This window comes from Podarcis erhardii (assembly GCF_964252035.2).
Source record: "Podarcis erhardii genome assembly, chromosome: 7".
NCBI classification, from domain to species: domain Eukaryota; kingdom Metazoa; phylum Chordata; class Lepidosauria; order Squamata; family Lacertidae; genus Podarcis; species Podarcis erhardii.
In genome coordinates this window covers 41,521,413-41,541,740 of record NC_138511.1, presented here as the reverse complement: position 1 = coordinate 41,541,740, position 20,328 = coordinate 41,521,413, and the positions used below count along the sequence as shown (strand labels likewise).

Here is a 20,328-nt window from a genome sequence, read left to right as displayed (position 1 = left end):
CCTGCCTCTTTCATTTTGCCTCTGAGCAAAAGCTAGTTTTGCTCACTGCTGCTCATCTTTCAGATACAGAGAAGCTGGTGGAGATGTTCCATGCTATGAAACAGAAAAGTGCCTCCACAGCAGTATCAGTGAAAACCTCCCCACGGGACAGTCCTAGTAGCGTCCAACCTGGTAAGTGGCTATAAATGGCAACTGTGTGACAGCAAGGGATTGATGCCTTCTTGGCTGGGGCTTCTTGAAGCTGAAAGATGTCCCAGTGGACTTGATTATCCTTGTCTGTGACTTTCTGCTAGGGTAAACCAGGCAGATTAAGTCCAGGGAGACGTTCTGAGTGCTTGATTACAGGAGTGTTGTTTGTCTGCCAAAACAGAACATGTGGTGTGCTTCCAAGAACTAGATCTGCAACACAAAACCAGTACACATTTACTCAAAAGTAAGCCCCACTGATTTCAATGAGGCTTACTTCTAAGTATGTATAAAATGAGTTGCAGTTGCCACCAGACTTTACAGAAACCTCAAAGGGAGGGGTGGGAGTGCCCCTTGTGTCTCATTATCTCCAACTGCTTCTTAAATAACCCAACAATAGGCACATGCCAGAAGCTGCAAGCTCAGGAGGGCTGGGTTGCATGTAACTTCCTACACTGCTCACACAGTTTTGGTGGGAGGTATTTGCATATTTTATTTTATTTTATTTTATTTATTTTTTATTTAAAAGCATTTTTAAACCATTTAATATTTCAAAAATCTCTAAGGAGTGTAAACTATTTACAGTGTAAAAATATCCATTAAAACAAAATACAACTTAAAATAAGAAAGTATAAAATGCCAATTTCGTCACTGCCCTATTGTTTTGTGTAGGGTGCAGAGTGTAATTTCTAAGTGAATGTACAGAGCTCTACAAGGTTGTTCAGGGCTTTACAGAGGTTGTGTGCTACCCCCACCCCCCATCTCTGCCAAGCAGTAGGAAGATTCCAGGGAGTTGCAGGCACTCGCCTAGGGTTGTGTTTCCATTGGGAAATCAAGGCACAAGAAGACTAGTGTCTTTAAGAAATGTTTTATTTTACACATATTTACACCTAAAGCCTTCAGTGGAGGGGTTCCCTCACTGTGAGAAGTGAAGTTACATGGAAATGGGCACAGGACCTTCTCGGCAGTGGCACCCTCCCTGTGGAATGCTCTCCCATCAGATGAAAAGGAGATAACCATACAACTTATAAAAGACATCTGAAGGCAGCCCTGTATTGGGAAGTTTTTAATGTTTGGTGTTTTATTATGTTTTTGTGTGTGTTGGAAGCCGTCGAGGGTGACTGGGGAATAAATAAAACTTATTAATAATAATTTATTACTATACCCAAAGAGCATCCCCATGGCTCCTCTGATAGCTACAGCAAGCTTGGGTCCAAAGCAGCAGCTAGTCATGGCTCCCAGCCTGTTGATGCAACCTCCTCCAGCCAGTGCTTCATTGAGTTCTTCCCAACTTCCTTCTTCTTGTTGCCAGCACACCTTGCAAAACCAAGAAAACAAAAAAACCCTCTCCTTCCATCTGCTCACCCACCCACCCTTCCCCAGACCTGTTTTCTTTTTTTTACAGGACACATTTTTCCTGTGTGATGTCACACTTCCTGTAACCTCCCCCTCCCAACACTGTTATTTCTTTTGCTAACACACAGCTGCAGGTGGAGGGGCAAGGACAGCACCTGCATGGTCAATTGTTCTTTAATTGCCTGGCACTTAATTCTCCTTCTAATCGCATTCAGCCTGTAATTTAAATCTAATGTCTGGCATCTTCCCTTCATACTTCAAAAAATCAGCTAAATTCTACCCCTTTATTCATTTCCAACATTCACTAACTAGCAGTTCTGAGTGCCCTTGCACCCCCAAACTCCGTTACCCCAGATCTGTAACAACATGTCAACCGCACATTAGCACGCTTCCTCAAATGAGGCAGCTTATTTGTGCACACAGATTTGCTTGCCTTGAGCAAAGTTGTTGTTTCCTCCCATGTTCAAAGAGACTTATAGCTACCTCAAGGTAAATTTTGCAGTATTCTTGCAGCAGAGCAACCAAGGGATAACATGTCAGCTGAGTACAAGTCCCAATTTGCACTTGACAATATGTCATCAAAGGCATTGTTAGAGGTCTTTGGAAGCGTCTGCTATTATTTTAGGAAAGAAACAAATACTCACCCAAGTTATGCATCCCAACTGAAGCAGTGTTTCTGTTCTATTTCTTTATGCCAGAGAATTAACAGTAACTCCACAGAGTGCAAAATGGTAATTTGTTTTTCAGAACCCTTTTGTTCAGTCACGGAACTCTTGACAAAGGGAATTTATATCGAAGCAGCACTGTGGCTGCCCCGAGTGACTTTGTTTGTTTTTCTTTCTTTCCCAAAGAGCCACAAGTACAGCAAACTGTTGTGGATTCAGAGAAACCAGTCAGCATTGCTGCTGCTTCGCTGCCAGACTCTCAGAAGACAGCTGAGCCCAGCAGAATGGAACAGCTGCGACCGCATGAGTTTCCAAGGTCCAAGGAGCCGGCTCCTATCTCTGCAGAGAAGCCTAAGTTGAGCGATGGGCACATGGCCAAGAAAAGCCTGAGCATCCTTAACTATGTCCGAGGTTCTTTGCCGAAGGACATCCCTGTGCCGTTATCACACAGTATGAATGGGAAGAACAAGCCATGGGAGCCCTTTATAGCCGAGGAGTTTGCACATCAATTCCATGAGTCTGTGCTGCAGTCCACACAGAAAGCGTTGCAGAAACACAAAGGTAATGACAACTTGTAGGAGGCAAGTAGTGCCAACACCCTGCCAGAGATATGTGTGATTGAGTGATAAGGGAAATGCACAGGACTTTTGGCTTATGAGGGTCAGTTTTTGAGTCCAGTTTGGGATTGGTTTCCTTGCTGCTTGCATAATTCAAATTTTGGATATGCAGATTTTACATGGATTCATTTTAGATGACTCTACACAACCCAGTTTCAATGTAAAGCCATTGTGGGGATAGTTGCTTGAAGTATGATCAATGCATAGTGCATTCCAAATAGGGGGAAAAATAGTGATCATTATGGGGAATAGAATCACTGGAGTGCCTGGTATAGATTTCAACCCAATTCATACTTGGAACAAAGTTGTATCCCCACATAAAACTGTTTACAGACATTTAATATTTTCGGTATTATAATTTGCTTCTCTTGCTAGAATAGCCTGAATGTTTTTCAGTAGGCAGTAGTAAATATGATAACTTCATGAAATACAGCTCACATAGTGAAAAGTTCATTAATTTCAGTGGACAGAAGTGCAGAATATAGTTGTTACAGTGTGTTGGCAGCAGCTGTTAGTCAAAAGCGAAATAAAAAAAATTAAGGCAGCCAATAGGAGACACCAATTCAGCAGCTGAAGGTATGGGCCATAAATGTTTTCACTGACTAGGTCTGAGAGATAGTAAAATCCCCTGAAAACGTCTCTTGTACTGAATACAGAGCATTAATCTTGGTAACATACCTTTCCTCTGAGATAACATCTTGAGTAGAAATTGTTAAAACTGTTGATGTCCCTTTCAGCAGTCCTATTTTGAAAGAGGTGGTGGGATATTTCTTGGGCACTTGATTTAAGCTTGGCCATCTGAACTCTTAAATTCTTTTCTACGTCTGACTGCTCTGTGACCTTGACAAGTCTTTTGGTCCTTCACCCTCCCCAGAATTCCTCAATGGTTTCCCTTTTTATTTCCTTTACACTTCCCCTGAGTGTGTGTGGACTCCATCATTTGGGTCTTGCTTTTAATAGTTCCTTGTGGGTGATACTTGTAATTGTAGTTGGAACTTATTCTGCACAAATATTGGAGCAAGTTGCAAGGATGGGTTAATGTGATATGGAAGAGCTTGATGCAAAAGAGAATTTGCTTTCCCTAGCAGTATGTGTCTAGGCTTCTTCATTTGCTTTAGCTTAACTTATCTTCCACTGTGGGTGCAGGTGCTTACAACCACCTGGATCTCATCCCAGAGCAACAGTGCATTTTCACTAGAGTATGGGTAATCCACACCCTTGATATGTAAGTGGGGAGGTGGGCAATATACTTCAACCATCTTACCTTGTATTGACAGAAGTATTTTGAAGTTTGAGCGCAGCTGGTCTTAACACAGAAATTAGTCAAAAGGGACATGCAATGCAGATGTTTTACCTCTTGCAATGCTTCCTTTTAGGAAATGCAGTGGCACACTCCGCAGAGCAGAACCACAAAGTTGATGCCTCCATTCATTATAACATTCCGGAGTTGCAGACTTCAAGTTGGGTGTCTCTGCCACAGCAGAATGGCCAGAAAGACTCCCAGCATAAGGGTTTCATACCCCCAGAGCATGAAAAGGTCTCTGACTCAGAAGAGGAGGAGGAGGAAGAGGAAGAGGAGTATCCCAGACCCAAATGGCAGGGGATTGAAGCCATCTTTGAGGCTTACCAAGAACATATAGAAGGTAAGCTGTACTGATTCAGGAGATCCCTTGCCTCAAGTTGTTTCCCAGTGATGCAAAGGGAAAAAAGTTGGAGCAGGTTATTGCTGTTTACTTTGCTCCAATCTTAGCTATTCCTGTGTGAACATATGCTTATGTGTTCTTTGTCAAGATCAGAAGAGTATTTTGTCCTGGTAAGAAACAGCCTATGCTTTGTGGACACAAAGTTGCCTAGGATCAGTTTTTCCTTTTCTGTTAAGAGATTTATTGTACAGTCAAACCCCGGTTGTCGAATGTAATCCGTTCCGGAAGCCCGTTCGGTTTCAGAAATGTTTGACAACCGAGGCGCAGCTTCTGATTGGTTGCAGGAGCTTCCTGCACTCAAGTGGAAGTCACGTTGGACATTTGGCTTCCGAAAAATGTTTGAAAACTGGAGCATTTACTTCCAGGTTTTTGGCGTTTGGGAGCCGAAACGTTCGACTGTACTATTTTAAGTTCCTCAGTGCCCTTCATTTCTCGAGAAGCATCTATCATAGTTTAAGACAGGGCAAATTTCAAGATACTTTACAATACTGAGTTTTTAAGGTTAATACAGACTACAGATGCTCTTCACTTCACTTTCACTGGTCTGATTGCCTAGTGTAAGCATGCAAGCTCCCAAGAGAGACAGCCACTGCTTGGCTTACCATGCTGTCCGAACATGGGTTCGTGGTTCTCTCCAGGCTAACCATGAGCTTTTTAAATCAAGGTTTGTCCTATTATTTACAGCTCATGGTTTTTCCAGGAGAGCTAAACTATGAGGTTTGGGTTCATTTGACTCAATAAGCCAAACCATGGGTTAGTATAGCAGCAGAACAACCAGGGCAGGGGAGGAACAAAGCAGTCACACACTGCTCTCTAGGAGCCTGCATGCTCATGCATGTGCACTAAGCCGTGGTCTGGCTTAGTGTGATATACAAACCAGGCCTCTTGCATGAGGTTTGTTGGGAACCTAGCCTGGTACTGAAAAGTGACAAATTGTCTAAATTTGATTGCAGAGCAAAATTTGGAACGACAAGTGCTGCAAACCCAGTGCAGACGCTTGGAGGCCCAGCACTACAATCTCAGTCTGACTGCAGAACAACTATCGCATGCTATGACGGTGAGTGTGGATTCAACACCAATTGCATCTCAGCTCTAATGTCATTTTTTCTGTTCTGTGCTTCAGGAACAAAATCCATTATTGTGGTTATACTAAATCATGTTACTTGAAATGTCTCTTCTCTTCCTGTGCAGGAACTAAGGAACCAGAAGCAGAAGATTGTCTCTGAAAGGGAACGACTTCAGGCCGAACTAGATCACTTGAGAAAGTGCCTTGCGTTGCCTGCAATGCAGTGGTCTAGAAGTTACTTCAAGGGGTATCCCAGGTGACACTCCCTTGTACTAGGCCGAACATATAGTATAGAAATAATAATCTATTTTATTACCTGGAATATTTAATATTTTTCACTGGGAGGTTTGAAGCTTAAAAATAAAAGAGAATGTGCCATGCATGGAGCAATGGACCGTGGAATCCAGGAAAATCCAAACCCATCTCTTGAAAAGATGCAACTGAATCTTTTTAAGCCTGCGAGTAACTTGCTTAGAAGGACTCTAGTTTTGGTTAAATTTGAAAGGGTTATTTTCCTTCTGCTTCCTCTTCTGCCTTTTTAAAATACTGTTTTTAATCCAGAGATTCCACCAATGACACTAACATGCATCTCCCGTTGAAGGGGCCGGGATTATCTCCATACATATGCTCCTTTTTGTTGCCATATAAGTTCAATTGCTATACTTTGGAATCTGCCCATTTTATTTCTGAAATACAGTTTCTCAATCCAAGAGGAGACAAGGTACACATCAGTTTTTGTTAGAATGAACTTGATATTTTGGATATAGAAATAATTATCTGCAGAGTAGTAGGCCTAGCAGAAGAAAATGCAGCTTCCAAACTTGACTTCCCATGCATCTATCAGCTTTTTGCTGGAAATGCATTTCACTTGAAAAATAAAAGTGAATAAATAAACTGAAGGTACCTTTTTATTACTGGGGAGGGGAGGATGTACAGAACAGTGATATACATACAACACACACAGATTATGTACCCCAGTGGGTAGAATTTTCATACAAAGATTTTACAATTAAAGAGTGAAAAAGGTGCTTCAGCCTTGTACTGTGTATATATTTAAAAATGTTTTGTATGTTTTTATTACTTTAATTATTGTTATAAAAAGCTTGCCATTTTCAATATGTTTCTGCTTTTTTTTCTTTTTGGCAAAAAGATAGCTTGCTTTTAGTGTTTGTACTGCTGCTGGTCAGGACATAAAAAAATATTGAAATGTTTTTTTTAAAGAATTTTAAGGAAAAAGCTTTCCACTGGGGCACGTGCTATCACTTAGGCATTTTGCGATGCATAGCACCAGTTTTTGGTACAGTAAATTCTCCTGCGCAACTGGAGTATCTTTTCCCCATTTCCCCCTGCCCTGCTACCCCCTTTTTCTTCAAGCACTTGGAATACTGAATGTCATATGATCTGTTGCTATTGAGAGAAGATCTTAGGGACTACACTATCAACGTTAGTGGACAATAATTGGCTTTGTTCATTTAACCTACACCACTCAAAATCGTAGCACTAGCAGCATCTATTATGTGAGGCTTCCAAAGAAGGAAACATTATTCCAAAAACAGCAAACAGTTAATACAAAGGAAGAAAAATACTGTGATCTGTGCCTGAAGCTGTCTGTTTCCAACCTGCTTCATATACAGACCCAGTAGCACAGAAGCTACTTCTGGCACAGTGTGACCCTATTCCACAAGAATGCGTGTGTACATGAGACCATGAGGGTAGATTTCATGGGTCTTTCATACCTGACTGCCAGTGCAGTTTGCATAGCGTTCAGTTGGCTTACCCACATGGTCATGTTATTCACATGCCATGCACTCCTGAAGCAGGAGGGTCACATACACTAAAAATAGGTCCCAGGCTCCTAGGTCCAATGTGTTGGGGGCTCTCAGTCTTGTACTAAACCCAGGTAAGAGAGATTTTTTTTTAAAAAAAGATTTACTCAAGTCATGTCTTATTTGGCCCATGTAGCTCCTGCCAAAATTTAGGACTCCTCTGACTGGTTATCAAGAGCTAGTTTGGATTAGTGTTTTCTTTCCATATTTAAGTATTAAACAACATTTTCATACACAGTCCTAGCAGGTGGTTTTGCTATCCTTCCTTATAATCCATGCATTTAAATTTTAAATTGGCAGCACTAGAAATTAAAGGCAAGGTGGATAAGCCAGACATCCATTCACCAACTGATTTGGTCTGCAAACATGCTCTAAAAAAGCTCAAAGCTTTGATTTTTAAAGCCTCGCCTGACAAAGCAGGTTCTCCCTTTGCTTTGTTTATCAGTCTGGCAACACCAGTCTTTTGTGATGTATGGAAGCACTGTTAGATTAATCTACGTCCCTTTAAGGGAAGCCTAGAATCAATATTATAAAGGATCAGGCACATTATTTTATGTGCACTGATCTTTCACACTTGAGGGGATTATATACACAAGCAAGGCCCAGCCCTCCCAAGTTTAAATTTGTTTCCCCTTTGCCTTAACTATTAAAGGCCTCACCAACCAATATTTGCAGAATGTGTGGCAAAAGCACAATATTTTGACCAAGAATATATTATAACCCGGGGATTTGTAGCACCTTTATAGTCAAGGTTCACTGAATTCTGTCAGCCTTTTTGCATTTTATAATTTTAGTAGCTGATGTGCAATGCTTTTTGCTGTTGCTATTAAAAATTCTCTTTCCCCGAATAATGACAATGAAAGGCAAGCGGGTGTGCTCTTGTAGGACTCTACAGTGGCCAGATGCAAAGTAAAACAAAGCTTCTATCCTTTTAAATAGCTGCTTAGAAGTAAATTCAGCTGGTTTCCTCACCACTGTGTGACAAACCTACACCTGCCACAATTCCCTTTTCTATGCAACTCTTAAGAATACCAAAGCCCTGACCAGCCTCCAGAAGAAAGTTTATCTATTATAACAAGAAAGAAACCTAGAGCAAATTTATGGACCTGTGTGACACAATGTCCTCTTCTTGAATGCAGAAAGAGATTTTTTTTTCCATATTAGCAAGTGATCCTTCAAACAGCTAAAGCTGCCAGTTTCTGTAATAGTATTCTGAATATCCTTCCCTGATGTACTGAGACAATCGGCTCTATTGGAGCATGAAAGAAAAGAGCAGAAAAATGTAAAAGTCACTCATATTTCCCCCTCTGAATGATGTTAGGTCATTATCACCCATTTGCCTTCAAAGGAAAAAAAATACCTGATTGTTGTTAATACTATTTCATTCCATAAAATAGGTTTTGCCAAAAAAGCAGAATACAAAATTATACCTTAAAAACTTGTTTTAGTCACACCCCCTTAGGTCAGCTGAAAAGTATCAAAATAAGGGACCACAGGAAAACTCAGTTTGCAGTAGTTTCAGTGCTCATTCTGGCCATTCAGGTTACAATATATGACCAGAGTAAAGTATTTATGTGAAGTATTGACAGAAGGCAACAAGCTGGCATTGTCAGATAAACCTAAGGTGTGGTGGTAATGTAGAAAGTCATAGTTTAATTAGGAAGGTGTTACGGGAACAAAGATGGGATAAAACATTAATGGCTCTGCTAATTTATTTCTGTCCAAATAATTATACATCCACTTTCAAGCTATCAAGGTTGAGTGTTAACTGAGGGTAATTTGGATATTTCCATACCATGTCTATCAAATTGTTGCAGTAGCAGTGTCTTTCAAGTCAGTGTAGATTACAGCTTTTATATCCTAGTGTTGGCAATGGACAGGGGCAGGGAGAGATGGGCATAGAAAGGAGGCCATTGCACTCATTTTTCTAAATGTAATTGCACTATGTGTATCTTTTTCTTTCAACTGAGCAGAATGTAGGCTAGACTATATGGGAAGATGCTTGCACCACGCTGCTCCAGCTTTTACAAGCCCAACATGTGCTGTTTAAGGACACACATTAGAGCCAATTGGCTTGATTTCTATATATCTACATACAAGAGTAAATAATGAATGTGCACTTACTCAAACTCAGTTGAATTCAAATCCAGATTCAGTGGTACACAAGCTGCCAGATCAGTCACAATTTCCCATTTAGAACAAGCCTGCGTTGTCTGAAATACGTATGTCTTTCCCTCAAACAATGCAAAAAAGCATGAAGGCAGAGAGGTTAGGAGGTGCTAGTATGAAAACTACAGTATCCCATCTTGGAGCAACCCATCTTTCAAAACATTCTCTTCTACAATGATGGGAGTCAATTCCTTCTCCCACCTACCCCATCCGTCCCCAACTTTCTGGCCCACTGCTTAAATTCTCAAGACTACCCCATTTGCTCTCAGTTGCCCCCAGGGCCATGCTGACTGGTTGTTGTTATAAGAAGTGCAGAATTTCTCAAGCAACTAAACACAGAGCATGAAGGGAGAGCAGGAGGATAAAGCCCAGACTGGCTGGGGCAGTTTAGATGCTGTGAGACAAATTAAACCTGTTTTAAGTGTACTTGTTTGAATTTAATGTAATGTAATATATTTGTTGAATGTAGTAATTAGGTATTTATGAATATATTGCTGTAATTTCTGACAACATCCAAAAAATAAAATGTTCCTAAATCATGACAAAGGATTATTTTCCCAGCAGCCCCAGTGGTGGATGGAAATTACACCGACTGTGTATAAATTAAAATTTGAAGTGTTAACTATGCTTAAAGACACAGATCAAACCTTTCAACACAATCTGGCATTTTATACAGTACAGTGGTGCCTCGCAAGACGAAATTAATCCGTTCCGCGAGTCTCTTCGTCTTGCAGTTTTTTCGTCTTGCGAAGCACGGCTATTAGCAGCTTAGCGGCTATTAACGGCTTAGCGGCTATTAACGGCTTAGCGGCTTTAAGAAAAAGGAAACAAACTCGCAAGAACTCGCAAGACATTTCGTCTTGCGAAGCAAGCCCATAGGGAAATTCGTCTTGCAAAGCACCTCAAAAAACGGAAAACTCTTTCATCTAGCGAGTTTTTCGTCTTGCGAGGCATTCGTCTTGGGGGGCTCCACTGTATTCACTATGAAGGCATCATACTGCCATTGCCCCAACTACCGTATACACTAAGCTAGTTGTTTATTCCCCACTTGGATGAGCAGGCAAGCTAGAAACTTTAAGGGACTACAACATACACAGCCACCCTAGGACATGAATTCCAAAAGCTAGCACTAAGCTGAACTAGCTCACAAGTCAGCACTAAGTAATACTAGAGAGCACAAAATATGGCAGAAGATGCTATTGAAGGAACAAACAGTTATATTCTCCCATTACAAGCAACATCTAGCACCATCATCAATAATGTTACTTTGTCACTACATAGTTTCTTCCGTGTTGGTGTGAATTTCCAACAAATTTAACCTCTCCTACATTTTTTATATTGCAAATGAAAAAATTAACAGGTTGAGCTTGCACTGGGACTCTGCATTATACAAATATCAAGCATTTCAAAAAAAAATTTACAAACATTGCACTAAAAAGTACAAAATCACAATACTTTTTGAAGAACTACTTTAATGATCAACTAACTTGCAGACAGCCAGCAGAGGTCAGTGTGTTGCTACCTAAATAATGTACACTTTACTGCAGTCTAGTTAAGAATCTGCCTCATTGCCAAGTGTCAACGTAACAGTATTTGGACTACACACTCCTCTTTATTATTTTCTTCCCTTCTGCCCCTACCAACAGCTATAAAGGTTACAAACCAGACAGGTAGGAGCACTCACTGTATGACTGAGGGACTGAGTCCTAACAGCCAATGAATACCTACATAATTACAATGGGGTAGATTCTGACTAGCAAGTGACTGGCTTTAGGAAATTTAGAGCAAAGAATCTACAGCAGAGATAAAATGCAGGTACACAAAACAAATTGATTTACTCTGTGAAAAACAGAAACAAGGCACATGTTCTCGCTTTCCGCAGACACACATACACAAAGCAGTTCACTTCAGTGGTTGCTGACAAAGCAACCAGAGAGGATCCTTTATCTCTTGAGGACAGTTGACAAATAGACTGCAGTAAAAGTGATATCACAGTGGAAGCACACAGTGCCCTGCTGGAAAGATGGGTTATCACTCCCCAGGCAGGCTCACAGGAGTGCTGTTCAGCCAGGTGTATAAAATAGTCTCACTCTGTCATCTTTCTCAGAGGCATCTGAAAATAAGGGCCCACTGAGGAAGTGGATCCTGTGGAGAAGGATCAATTCATTTTCTTCTAGTTTTAAGACTGAGAGTAAAGCAATCCAACAAAGTAGCAAGACAACTGCAGAGTTGCAGCCAATTCACCTTGGAATGACAGTCGCACAGGAGCTGAGAGGACTGTTGCACAGGATCATCTGTTTGCTGAGGAGAGCTATTGTCAAAAAAGGCTGTGCACCCCAATTGCTGAGGATAGATACAAACCCCTGTGTTGCTGGCAGATTGGATCAGCCTTAGTTTTCCAATATTTGTCCACAAAAGGATATGTTATACTGAACCTTCCCCTGACATCGTCTTTGCCTTCAATACAATCTTATAAGGGTACTGGAGACCAATATTTTACAGAGGCAGCTGCCTAAAGCTCAGGAAAAACTGCTGAGAAGCAGAACGTCAGAATGTATTTCATGGAAGATTTCGATTGTCAGAAGTCCTGAGACTGGGAACTTTCTCCAGGCTGGAGATTTGTACGGAGCTTGTACATATGATCTAAAGCTTGAGTAAGGAAAGCCCCAGTAGTGTTGATCTCCATTAGAGTCAGATTATCCAGCTTATAAGAGAGAAGGAACAAATGTTACAAAACAATAAGCACAAGATTTGTAAAAAAAAAATAGTTATGTGGTCACGTAAGGAATAGCAGAATCTGGTTGTACCCCTCAATAGTTTCAGTAAGCATGTTTCTAGTTCACATAATTGCAAGGCCAGGGCTTAGTGACATTTATGCATAATCTTCCAAAAACATGTAAGATTAGATTGTGTTTTTATTGACTAGGGCAAGAGATCCCCTAGTTTCATTTACCCCAAGGATGGTAAACCTGTGACCCTTTAATTGTTGGACTCTCAGCTCCCATCATCCATGAAAATTGACACATTGCCTGGGGCTGATGGGAGGTAGAGTCCAGCAACAACTAGAGGGCCACAGGTTCCCCATCCCTTATTTATACATTTATTTCCTCCTAAATTCTCAGTCTTGAAAATTGTCTCCAAATACTTCAAACAGGACTACAGCAAAGATAGCCTACTAATCCAGTCCAGTTGTTGTGTTCCATGTAGAATTTCTGCTCAGAGAATTTGAGAGAAGGGGGTAGTAATGGGACACCAGCCACATGAAAAAATCCTGCAGTGCAGTCTTCCCCAACCTGGCTCCCTTGAGTTGTTTTAGACTACAGCTACCATCAGACCTAGCCAGCCTGACAGACAAACAAACAAACAAACAAACAAACAAACAAACAAACAAACAAACAGGGATGTGGTAAGAGTTGTAGTTAAAACATCAGGGTTGGGAAAGGCTGCTGTAGTATCTGAACTGTTTCACATACATACATGATATTTATACAGTATATGTCCCAACATCCTGATACTGAACCAAACTAGAAAATAGGGTGGTTTCACATAATACAGATTAAGGGACCACATCTACAAATGTGCACAAGTATTTCAAGAATAGACTTGCTTCATGCATGTGAGCAGCAAGAAGATGCATTTGACTGGAGCTCTCTAGTGCTGTACATAATGGCAAGATCAATGCATATCATCATTCAATAAGTAAGATTCAGTGCACAGTTGATTCATAACATTCAAAGCAAAATTGCAAACATTCATGCAAAAGACTATACAATGCTTGCAAGTATAAATCAGTGTCAGAAGAGCAGCAATCAAAAAACACAAAAAAAACAGACCTGCTGCCGCCATTTCTTGCTAACTAGGAAACCATTGCCACTTTCACTATCAATTTTAGATGACTCCCACAATACACTGCTTGAACATGCACTAGTCATATATTTTCATGTACTACACTACAAAACTTAGCAACTCATCACAGATTCCTCTTACCCTGGCATGAGCTTCCTGCTGCCTAACAAAGCTATCAGCAGACAACCGGAGTTTTGCAATTCGAGTATCCCAGATATCTTTAACCAATGTTCGGATCTCATCTGCCTTTGGAATATTATCCACAGCACTAATGGAGAAGGGAAAGTTATCAGAATGGGTGAAGAACTGTACTTCAGTAGTAGAGCATCTGCTCTGAATGCAAATGGTCCCAGATTCAATCCCTGGCACCTCTAGGTATTTTATAAATATTTCAAAACTACCTTCCACTATACCATCACAACATATTAAAACAGCACTACATATTCTAAAACTAATTAAAACATATATATTGTCCACTAGCATCTTAAGAGACCAACTAAGTTTGTTCTGGGTATAAGCTTTCGTGTGCATGCACACTTCTTCAGATACCTGTGTGTGCATGCACACAAAAGTTTATACCCAGAACAAACTTAGTTGGTCTCTAAGGTGCTACTGGACAATTTTTTTTTATTTTTTTATATATTTTGACTGCGTCAGACCAACACTGCTACCTACCTGAATCTAAAACATTAATGTGAAATAGGCAAGATAAGAAAGCCACTGCCAATCGGTGCAGAAAATACTGAGCTAAATGGACCAGTGGCCTGACTCTTTAAAAGGTAAGCTTTCTACATTCCTAGAATAGGCTACAAAAGAACAATTGTCACTTTGTATGCTCATTTCATAAATTGCTGGACATAAGCAATATTCATCAACTTCTAAAGCAGTTGTTATTTTCCCCATATCTGAAGCTACAAAACACTGGATGAGCTGAATTCTACATTACTGCAAATGAGAATATTGAACTCTGTGTCAACCTAGTTTTGAAGCTAAAGGTTGCAGAAGAGAGATATACTGCCATTACAACAAAAGTTAAGCACCATACTAATAGATGCAAACATCTGCATTTGATAAGCACTCTGGACAATGTTCATTTAATGTTCCCTTCTGGCTGTCATTCTCTCATATATAAAATTCATCATCATCTAGATGAAATCTAATGTGACCCTAAATGGTTTGTTCACTAAATGGTTTGTTCATATTAGAACTGTCAACTAGAAATCTTGCCAGTGAGGATTCCTTGGAATGATTTGGCTTTTAACTGTAAGCTACCCTGAGCTAGGCAAATACATTGGAATATCAGGATACATTTTCTAAATCAATCAAAAAACACTCACTAGTTCAGCAACAACTTTGTTAATTCCATGTAGAATGGGCTAGGCATTGGAGTGAAAGTATCTTCCTTGCGCTCCTGATCCCGAATTTGCTCCAGTTTTTCTAGAAAGTGATCAAAAAGAGATATGGTATACAAAGAACTAGATGCTGTAATTTCCTGCTTCCAGCAGAAATAAATCTTGCAGGAACAACCACTTCATCAATACACTGCATAAAGAGGAGACAGCATTCCCATGGAGGAGCTTCAGCAATGAAAAGTTATTAACAGGAATCTGTTAGTCTAGCTAGCATGCTGTCATGTTCGGTAACAGTACTACTAGGGCTCCTAAAGAAATCAGCACCTCTATTGTGAAGACATTCTCCATCAAGACTCAAAAAGCCTGGTGTGATAATAGCACAAGTTGGCAAGTTAGGTAGAGTTGTGCTTAACATGAATGAGCAATCATCTCACTACTATAGACCTTTGTGAACAAACATAATGATTTGCCATGAAAACACATATTTGAAATCAAAGTTAAAGCACACTAATATAATCATAATTCTTGATGTCTTAGAATTCACTTGTTAAACTTATTTTTTTATATTGTTGTAAACAGTTGATATATTTTTGATACAACAGTGTGTGTGTGTAATATATATGTGTGTGTGTGTGCACGTGCCTATATCACATATGCTGAAAATAGTATAGCTTTCTATTTTTGAAAAAAGTATGTTATTTTTAAAACATTAATAAGAAGTTAAGAACTTTAGAAACTGTAACGTTCAATCAGAATTTTTAAAACCTATGCAGAGATGCTGTGATAAATGTGGATGAATAGCCAGGTAAACAAATTTTAAAAGCAATTAAAGATATTATAGCAATTGAGAAACAATAACTTCAACTCAAGCAGCAAAAATCCAACTCCTATGAGAGGCCACTCACAGTTAATAACTTACTTGCAGGTGATAGTTCTTACCTACATCCATCCATTCTGGAGGTATAAGTCGACACTTCTGTCTTTGCTTTAGGTTGATAGCCAGCCAGAGAGGCACATCCACAGGCAGCCCAGGATTAAAGGGACCCAAGTCCCCCTAAGTGAGACATTCACAATGAGGTGCATAAGAAGCTGCCTTGTATAACTGTATGTAGCTCAGGGACTTGGCACTGCATGGGAGAAACTATCCACTTTTTCATACATGGGTTTTTGCCAGCCCTGCCTAGAGATGCTTAGGAATAACACCTCAAACCTTTTGAATACAAGAAGAGAAGAGGAGTTTGGATTTGATATCCCGCTTTATCACTACCCTAAGGGGACGCGGGTGGCGCTGCGGGTTAAACCACTGAGCCTAGGACTTGCCAATCGGAAGGTCGGCGGTTCGAATCCCTGCGACAGGGTGAGCTCCCGTTGCTCGGTCCCTGCTCCTGCCAACCTAGCAGTTCGAAAGCACGTCAAAGTGCAAGTAGATAAATAGGTACCGCTCCGGCAAGAAGGTAAACGGCGTTTATGTGCGCTGCTCTGGTTCACCAGAAGCAGCTTAGTCATGCTGGCTACATGACCCGGAAGCTGTACGCCGGCTCCCTCGGCCAGTAAAGCGAGATGAGCGCTGCAACCCCAGAGTCAGCCACGACTGGACCTAACGGTCAGGGGTCCCTTTACCTTTTACTTTTAAGGAGTCTCAAAGCGGCTAACATTCTCCTTTCCCTTCCTCCCCCACAACAAACACTCTGTGAGGTGAGTGGGGCTGAGAGACTTCAGAGAAGTGTGACTGGCCGAAGGTCACCCAGCAGCTGCATGTGGAGGAGTGGAGACGCGAACCCGGTTCCCCAGATTGCAAAACTACCGCTCTTAACCACTACACCACACCATACAAAGCATGTATACCACCACAAGGAAAAGTCATAAGTCCTTTTTTTTGTTTTTCAATTCTGATCTCTTTAACTGCTTGTTAAGCTTCATTTCTGGGGAGAAGTGACTAAGCTGAATTTTCAGGGAATAATTCAAAGCTATATTATACTTAAGCTGGTCAATGGTCCATATAGCACAGCACTGTCTACTGGAGTAGCCAATGTGTTTGAATTCAGATATAGCTATATTCTCAACGACCACAAATAGGTTATTCCCTCATTTTATCTGAGATGTTTATTCTTTAATATATTCAAAAGACATGACCATGTATGGAGGACTGCAGGAGAAACGGGAGTCAGGAAAAGTCATTATCAACCTGCTCCCTGTCTCCCCTACAATACAATCAACTGTCCTGTGGGAAATATCCTGATGGTTTTGAAAATGTTGATATTGCTTGTTGTTTTTTAAAGTTGTTTAATAATTTCTTTAAAGCCACCTTCAAAGGATTTGTATCCTAAAATGTGGGTTAACTGCAACACACATTATTACCCTACTGTAGCAAAAAGAGAATATGTTTTGCAACACCCAAGTACAGTCATGGGGAAAAGAAAGTACACCCTCTTTGAATTCTGTGGTTTTAAGTGTCAGGGCAAAATAACAATCATCTGTTTCTTAGCTGGTCTTAAAATAAGGTAAATAAAACCTCAGACGAACAACAAAACATATTACACCGTGTCATTATTTAACAAAAATAAAGTTAAAATGGAGAAGACATGTGTGGAAAACTAGGTACACCCTTACTGCTTCCATAGGAATTAAGAGGCTAAGTAGCAGACAGGTGCTGCTAATCAAATGCCCTTCCTTAACTGATCATCAGAAAATGTGACCACCTCTACAGATGCTGAAGTTTTAGCCATTTGCTGGTCTGGAACATTCAGGTGTGTTTTAACACAATGCCAAGAAGGGAAGACATCCCAATTCATGGCTCTTGCACTGGCATATAAAGCCCTAAACAATCTTCAGTCCCAAAATAAAGAGCACACCCTCCCTTATAAACCTGTCTTAAGATATGCAGGAAAGTCCAGCAGGCTGCTTTACCATCCTGTTAAGCTTGTGGGGTGGTGGTACATGGAAGGAGCTTCTCTGGGATGGCCCCCAAGTTGTGGAATGTACTCCTTTCAGAGCTTCAGAGCTGCATCTAGCCCCAGCAGAGGCCAAGTCCGGCATACCACTCACTCTGCAGTGTTGCTGATGGTTTTGCATTCGTGTTTACAATCTATTGGTGTTGTTATGCAGCACGATGCGGCTAGTGTGTTGTTTAAAGCAGTATGCAACTTTGTATTGGGACTGCATGGTGAAAAGTAAACTAAAAAGCCGTAACAGATTTATTAGTGCTGTAGCCAACGTTAAGTCATACACACAGTAGACCTGCTGAAATTAAAAAGGCAATAAATAGATGCAACTTGGATTCATTAATATCAATGGGTCTACTCTAAGTAGCACTTCGTTGGCTACAACCCTGTCTTCCAAAGCGACGTAAGGCTCACTTTTTATTGCTTAATATGGTTTGAATAAAGATGACTCTTGCTCAATGACAATGTACTGATAATTTCAAATCCTTCATTTTTTAAGCGTTTTGTTTCGATAAGGTGCTAGGAGTCGTGCGTTTTTTCATTGCTTCTTCCCTCTTTTCAAGAGCTGCCTGCGTTATTCAAAGGCGAGGAATAAGCAGTAATATAACTAACTACTATTGGGTGTGCTTTTCCCCTGCCATTTTTTTCGTTCGAGGTACTTATTAGCGGAATATATAGCACAACTACACCGTTAATAAAACATTACTATTAATTAACCGCAAGCCCCCGCCCTCCGCTCCATGATTTCGTCTTTTAAACGCTGATCTCCCACCCCACGCCGGCCGCCCCACTTCTTTCTAATCCCCTTTGCTTCCATCCCATAATGTTCTCTTCCTCACACTTCGACCTCGGTCGGCTTTTCATGACTACCCGCCTCCGACGTCCGGCCAGCCGGGCTCCCTCCGCCGCCGACCCACCCCAATGAGGTAAATCCGGTCCATGCTGAAGTTGGGTATGATGGTGACCAGCTGCTGCTCGGCCAGGAACTCGGCCTCGGCGGGATCCATCGGAAGACGAAAAGAGGCGACCTGGCAGAAGCTAGGCCTCACACCGCCCCGGGAGCACCGTGAGGGGAGACGGCGGAAGAAGCAAAAAGCGCGCCGTTTCAGCGCTCGCGACCACGAGACGCTGAGGTGACTACGCCTCTCATTGGTTGAGGGGGGGGAACAAGCTCCACCCACTAAGCCCTCTCCGTTATTATAGGTAAGTCTCTCTCGCGCGCAAAGTTTCCTCTCCCCGTCTGAGGTAGTAGAGCCTGCGATTGGCCAGAGAGCAAAAGCAAGGCCCCGCCTACCGCTTACTGTATGAAAAGTCTCTGCCTCTTTTTTCGCGCGCTCATCCGCGCCCTGAGTTAAAGGAGTCCCTCATTGGTTGGTGTGGGAAAATAAGCCCGCCCGCTACCCTCTCTTCGTCATTTGAAAGGTTCTCGCGCGCACAATCCTCCCTTCTTGCCCCCGGTAGTGGCGCATGTCATTCAGGCAACACAAGAGCGCCGCCCACCTACTCCCTACGATAGGAAGTCTCCGACTTTCCTTTCCGCTGTCGTTCCCTGCCTGAGGTATCAGCCCTGGAACTGATTGGCTACCAAGAGCAAGCCCCGTTCACTTCCAGCTGCTGCTTCCTATGAAAAGTGCGGGCTATTCCACCCCCTCACTCGCACGCCAGGAGGCTGGGGCGTTTAGTTGGTGCCTGTTATGTACTAAGCTTGGATCCTAGACTAGGCAGGTTGGATCCTAGAATGCAACAACCTGATTGGCCTGCAGGAGCAGCCCAATCAGGCTCCAGGAGGGAAGCAGAATCAGACGGGACTCGTGTAAATAATGTACAGTGGTACCTCGGGTTACATACGCTTCAGGTTACAGACGCATCAGGTTACAGACTCCACTAACCCAGAAATATTACCTTGGGTTAAGAACTTTGCTTCAGGATGAGAACAGAAATTGTGCTCCAGCGGCGCAGCATTAGCTAAAGTGGTGCTTCAGGTTAAGAACAGACCTCTGGAATGAATTAAGGGGTACCACTGTATATAAAGCCTGAGGTTTTGGGGAAAATTCATTCACTGTTTTATGAGCTGTAATAAAGAGCATGAAATCACTATGCGAAATGCATGAAATCACTATGGCGGCAAAAGTAGGATCCTGCTGAGCTGTCCGCTGTGTACTGCCCTGCATCCACCACTGGCAACACTGCTGCATTGCACCATGCATCCAGGCTACAGCTCTGGGACCCAAGGACCCAGAATAGCAACAGACAACAACTTCACGCTGTTCAGCCCAGCCTCAGGAGACTGGGGAGGATATGCCACCCGTTTCCAGTTCCTCCTGGAGGCAAAGGACATCACCAATGCAGCCAAGAAGAGGGCGACATTCTTCAGCGTCTGCGGAGAAGAAACGTTCGAGATCACCCGAGTCCTCCTCGCACCCGCAAATATCGTGACTGTTCCCTACGACACAATAATGGAACGGCTGAAGGGGCACTTCTCGCCACTTCTCGCTACCTCGGTGGTAGCGTGTCGCAACGCCTTCTATGCAAAGCGGCAGGCCCCTGGAGAAACCATAGCCAGGTATGTGACCTCCCTCCGCCGGGCTGCCGGGCTCTGC

The 20,328-nt window shown here is 41.9% G+C and overlaps 2 protein-coding genes and 1 long non-coding RNA gene across 12 annotated transcripts in view; 1 reads left to right on the top strand and 2 right to left on the bottom strand.

Annotated features, from left to right (window-relative positions):
• The window catches only part of GSE1 (Gse1 coiled-coil protein), a 429,515-nt gene extending 422,009 nt beyond the window's left edge, over positions 1–7,506 (top strand). For all 10 annotated transcript variants that reach the window (XM_081870144.1, XM_081870138.1, XM_081870140.1 and 7 more), the window contains 5 exons: positions 64–171; positions 2,394–2,768; positions 4,201–4,467; positions 5,481–5,584; positions 5,719–7,506. In XM_081870144.1, coding sequence (XP_081726270.1) covers positions 64–171; positions 2,394–2,768; positions 4,201–4,467; positions 5,481–5,584; positions 5,719–5,853 — 989 coding nt within the window. In that variant the 3' untranslated portion in view covers positions 5,854–7,506. The remainder of the gene's footprint in view (positions 1–63; positions 172–2,393; positions 2,769–4,200; positions 4,468–5,480; positions 5,585–5,718) is intronic.
• Positions 6,484–10,572, bottom strand: LOC309346499. The gene is made up of 2 exons (XR_014158636.1): positions 10,390–10,572; positions 6,484–10,345 (listed from the first exon to the last, which is right to left on the bottom strand). It is a non-coding gene; the product is annotated as an uncharacterized lncRNA (long non-coding RNA).
• Positions 10,573–11,051: 479 nt separating this feature from the next.
• On the bottom strand, positions 11,052–18,942 carry GINS2 (GINS complex subunit 2). The gene is made up of 5 exons (XM_081870320.1): positions 18,646–18,942; positions 15,726–15,840; positions 14,772–14,871; positions 13,576–13,702; positions 11,052–12,292 (listed from the first exon to the last, which is right to left on the bottom strand). Exons 1-5 carry the CDS (start codon positions 18,733–18,735, stop codon positions 12,167–12,169), a joined length of 558 nt encoding a protein of 185 aa, XP_081726446.1. The 5' UTR covers positions 18,736–18,942; the 3' UTR covers positions 11,052–12,166.
• Between the last annotated feature and the right edge of the window lie 1,386 nt (positions 18,943–20,328).

Coding starts and splice junctions, on each gene's coding strand:
- GINS2 (XM_081870320.1), bottom strand. CDS start 18,735: ATGGATCCCGCCGAGGCCGAGTTCCTGGCCGAGCAGCAGCTGGTCACC. Junction 14,872..15,725: donor TCCAGAATGGATGGATGTAG/GTAAGAACTATC, acceptor ATCACTTTCTAG/AAAAACTGGAGCAAATTCGG. Junction 13,703..14,771: donor ACAAAGTTGTTGCTGAACTA/GTGAGTGTTTTT, acceptor CTTCTCCATTAG/TGCTGTGGATAATATTCCAA.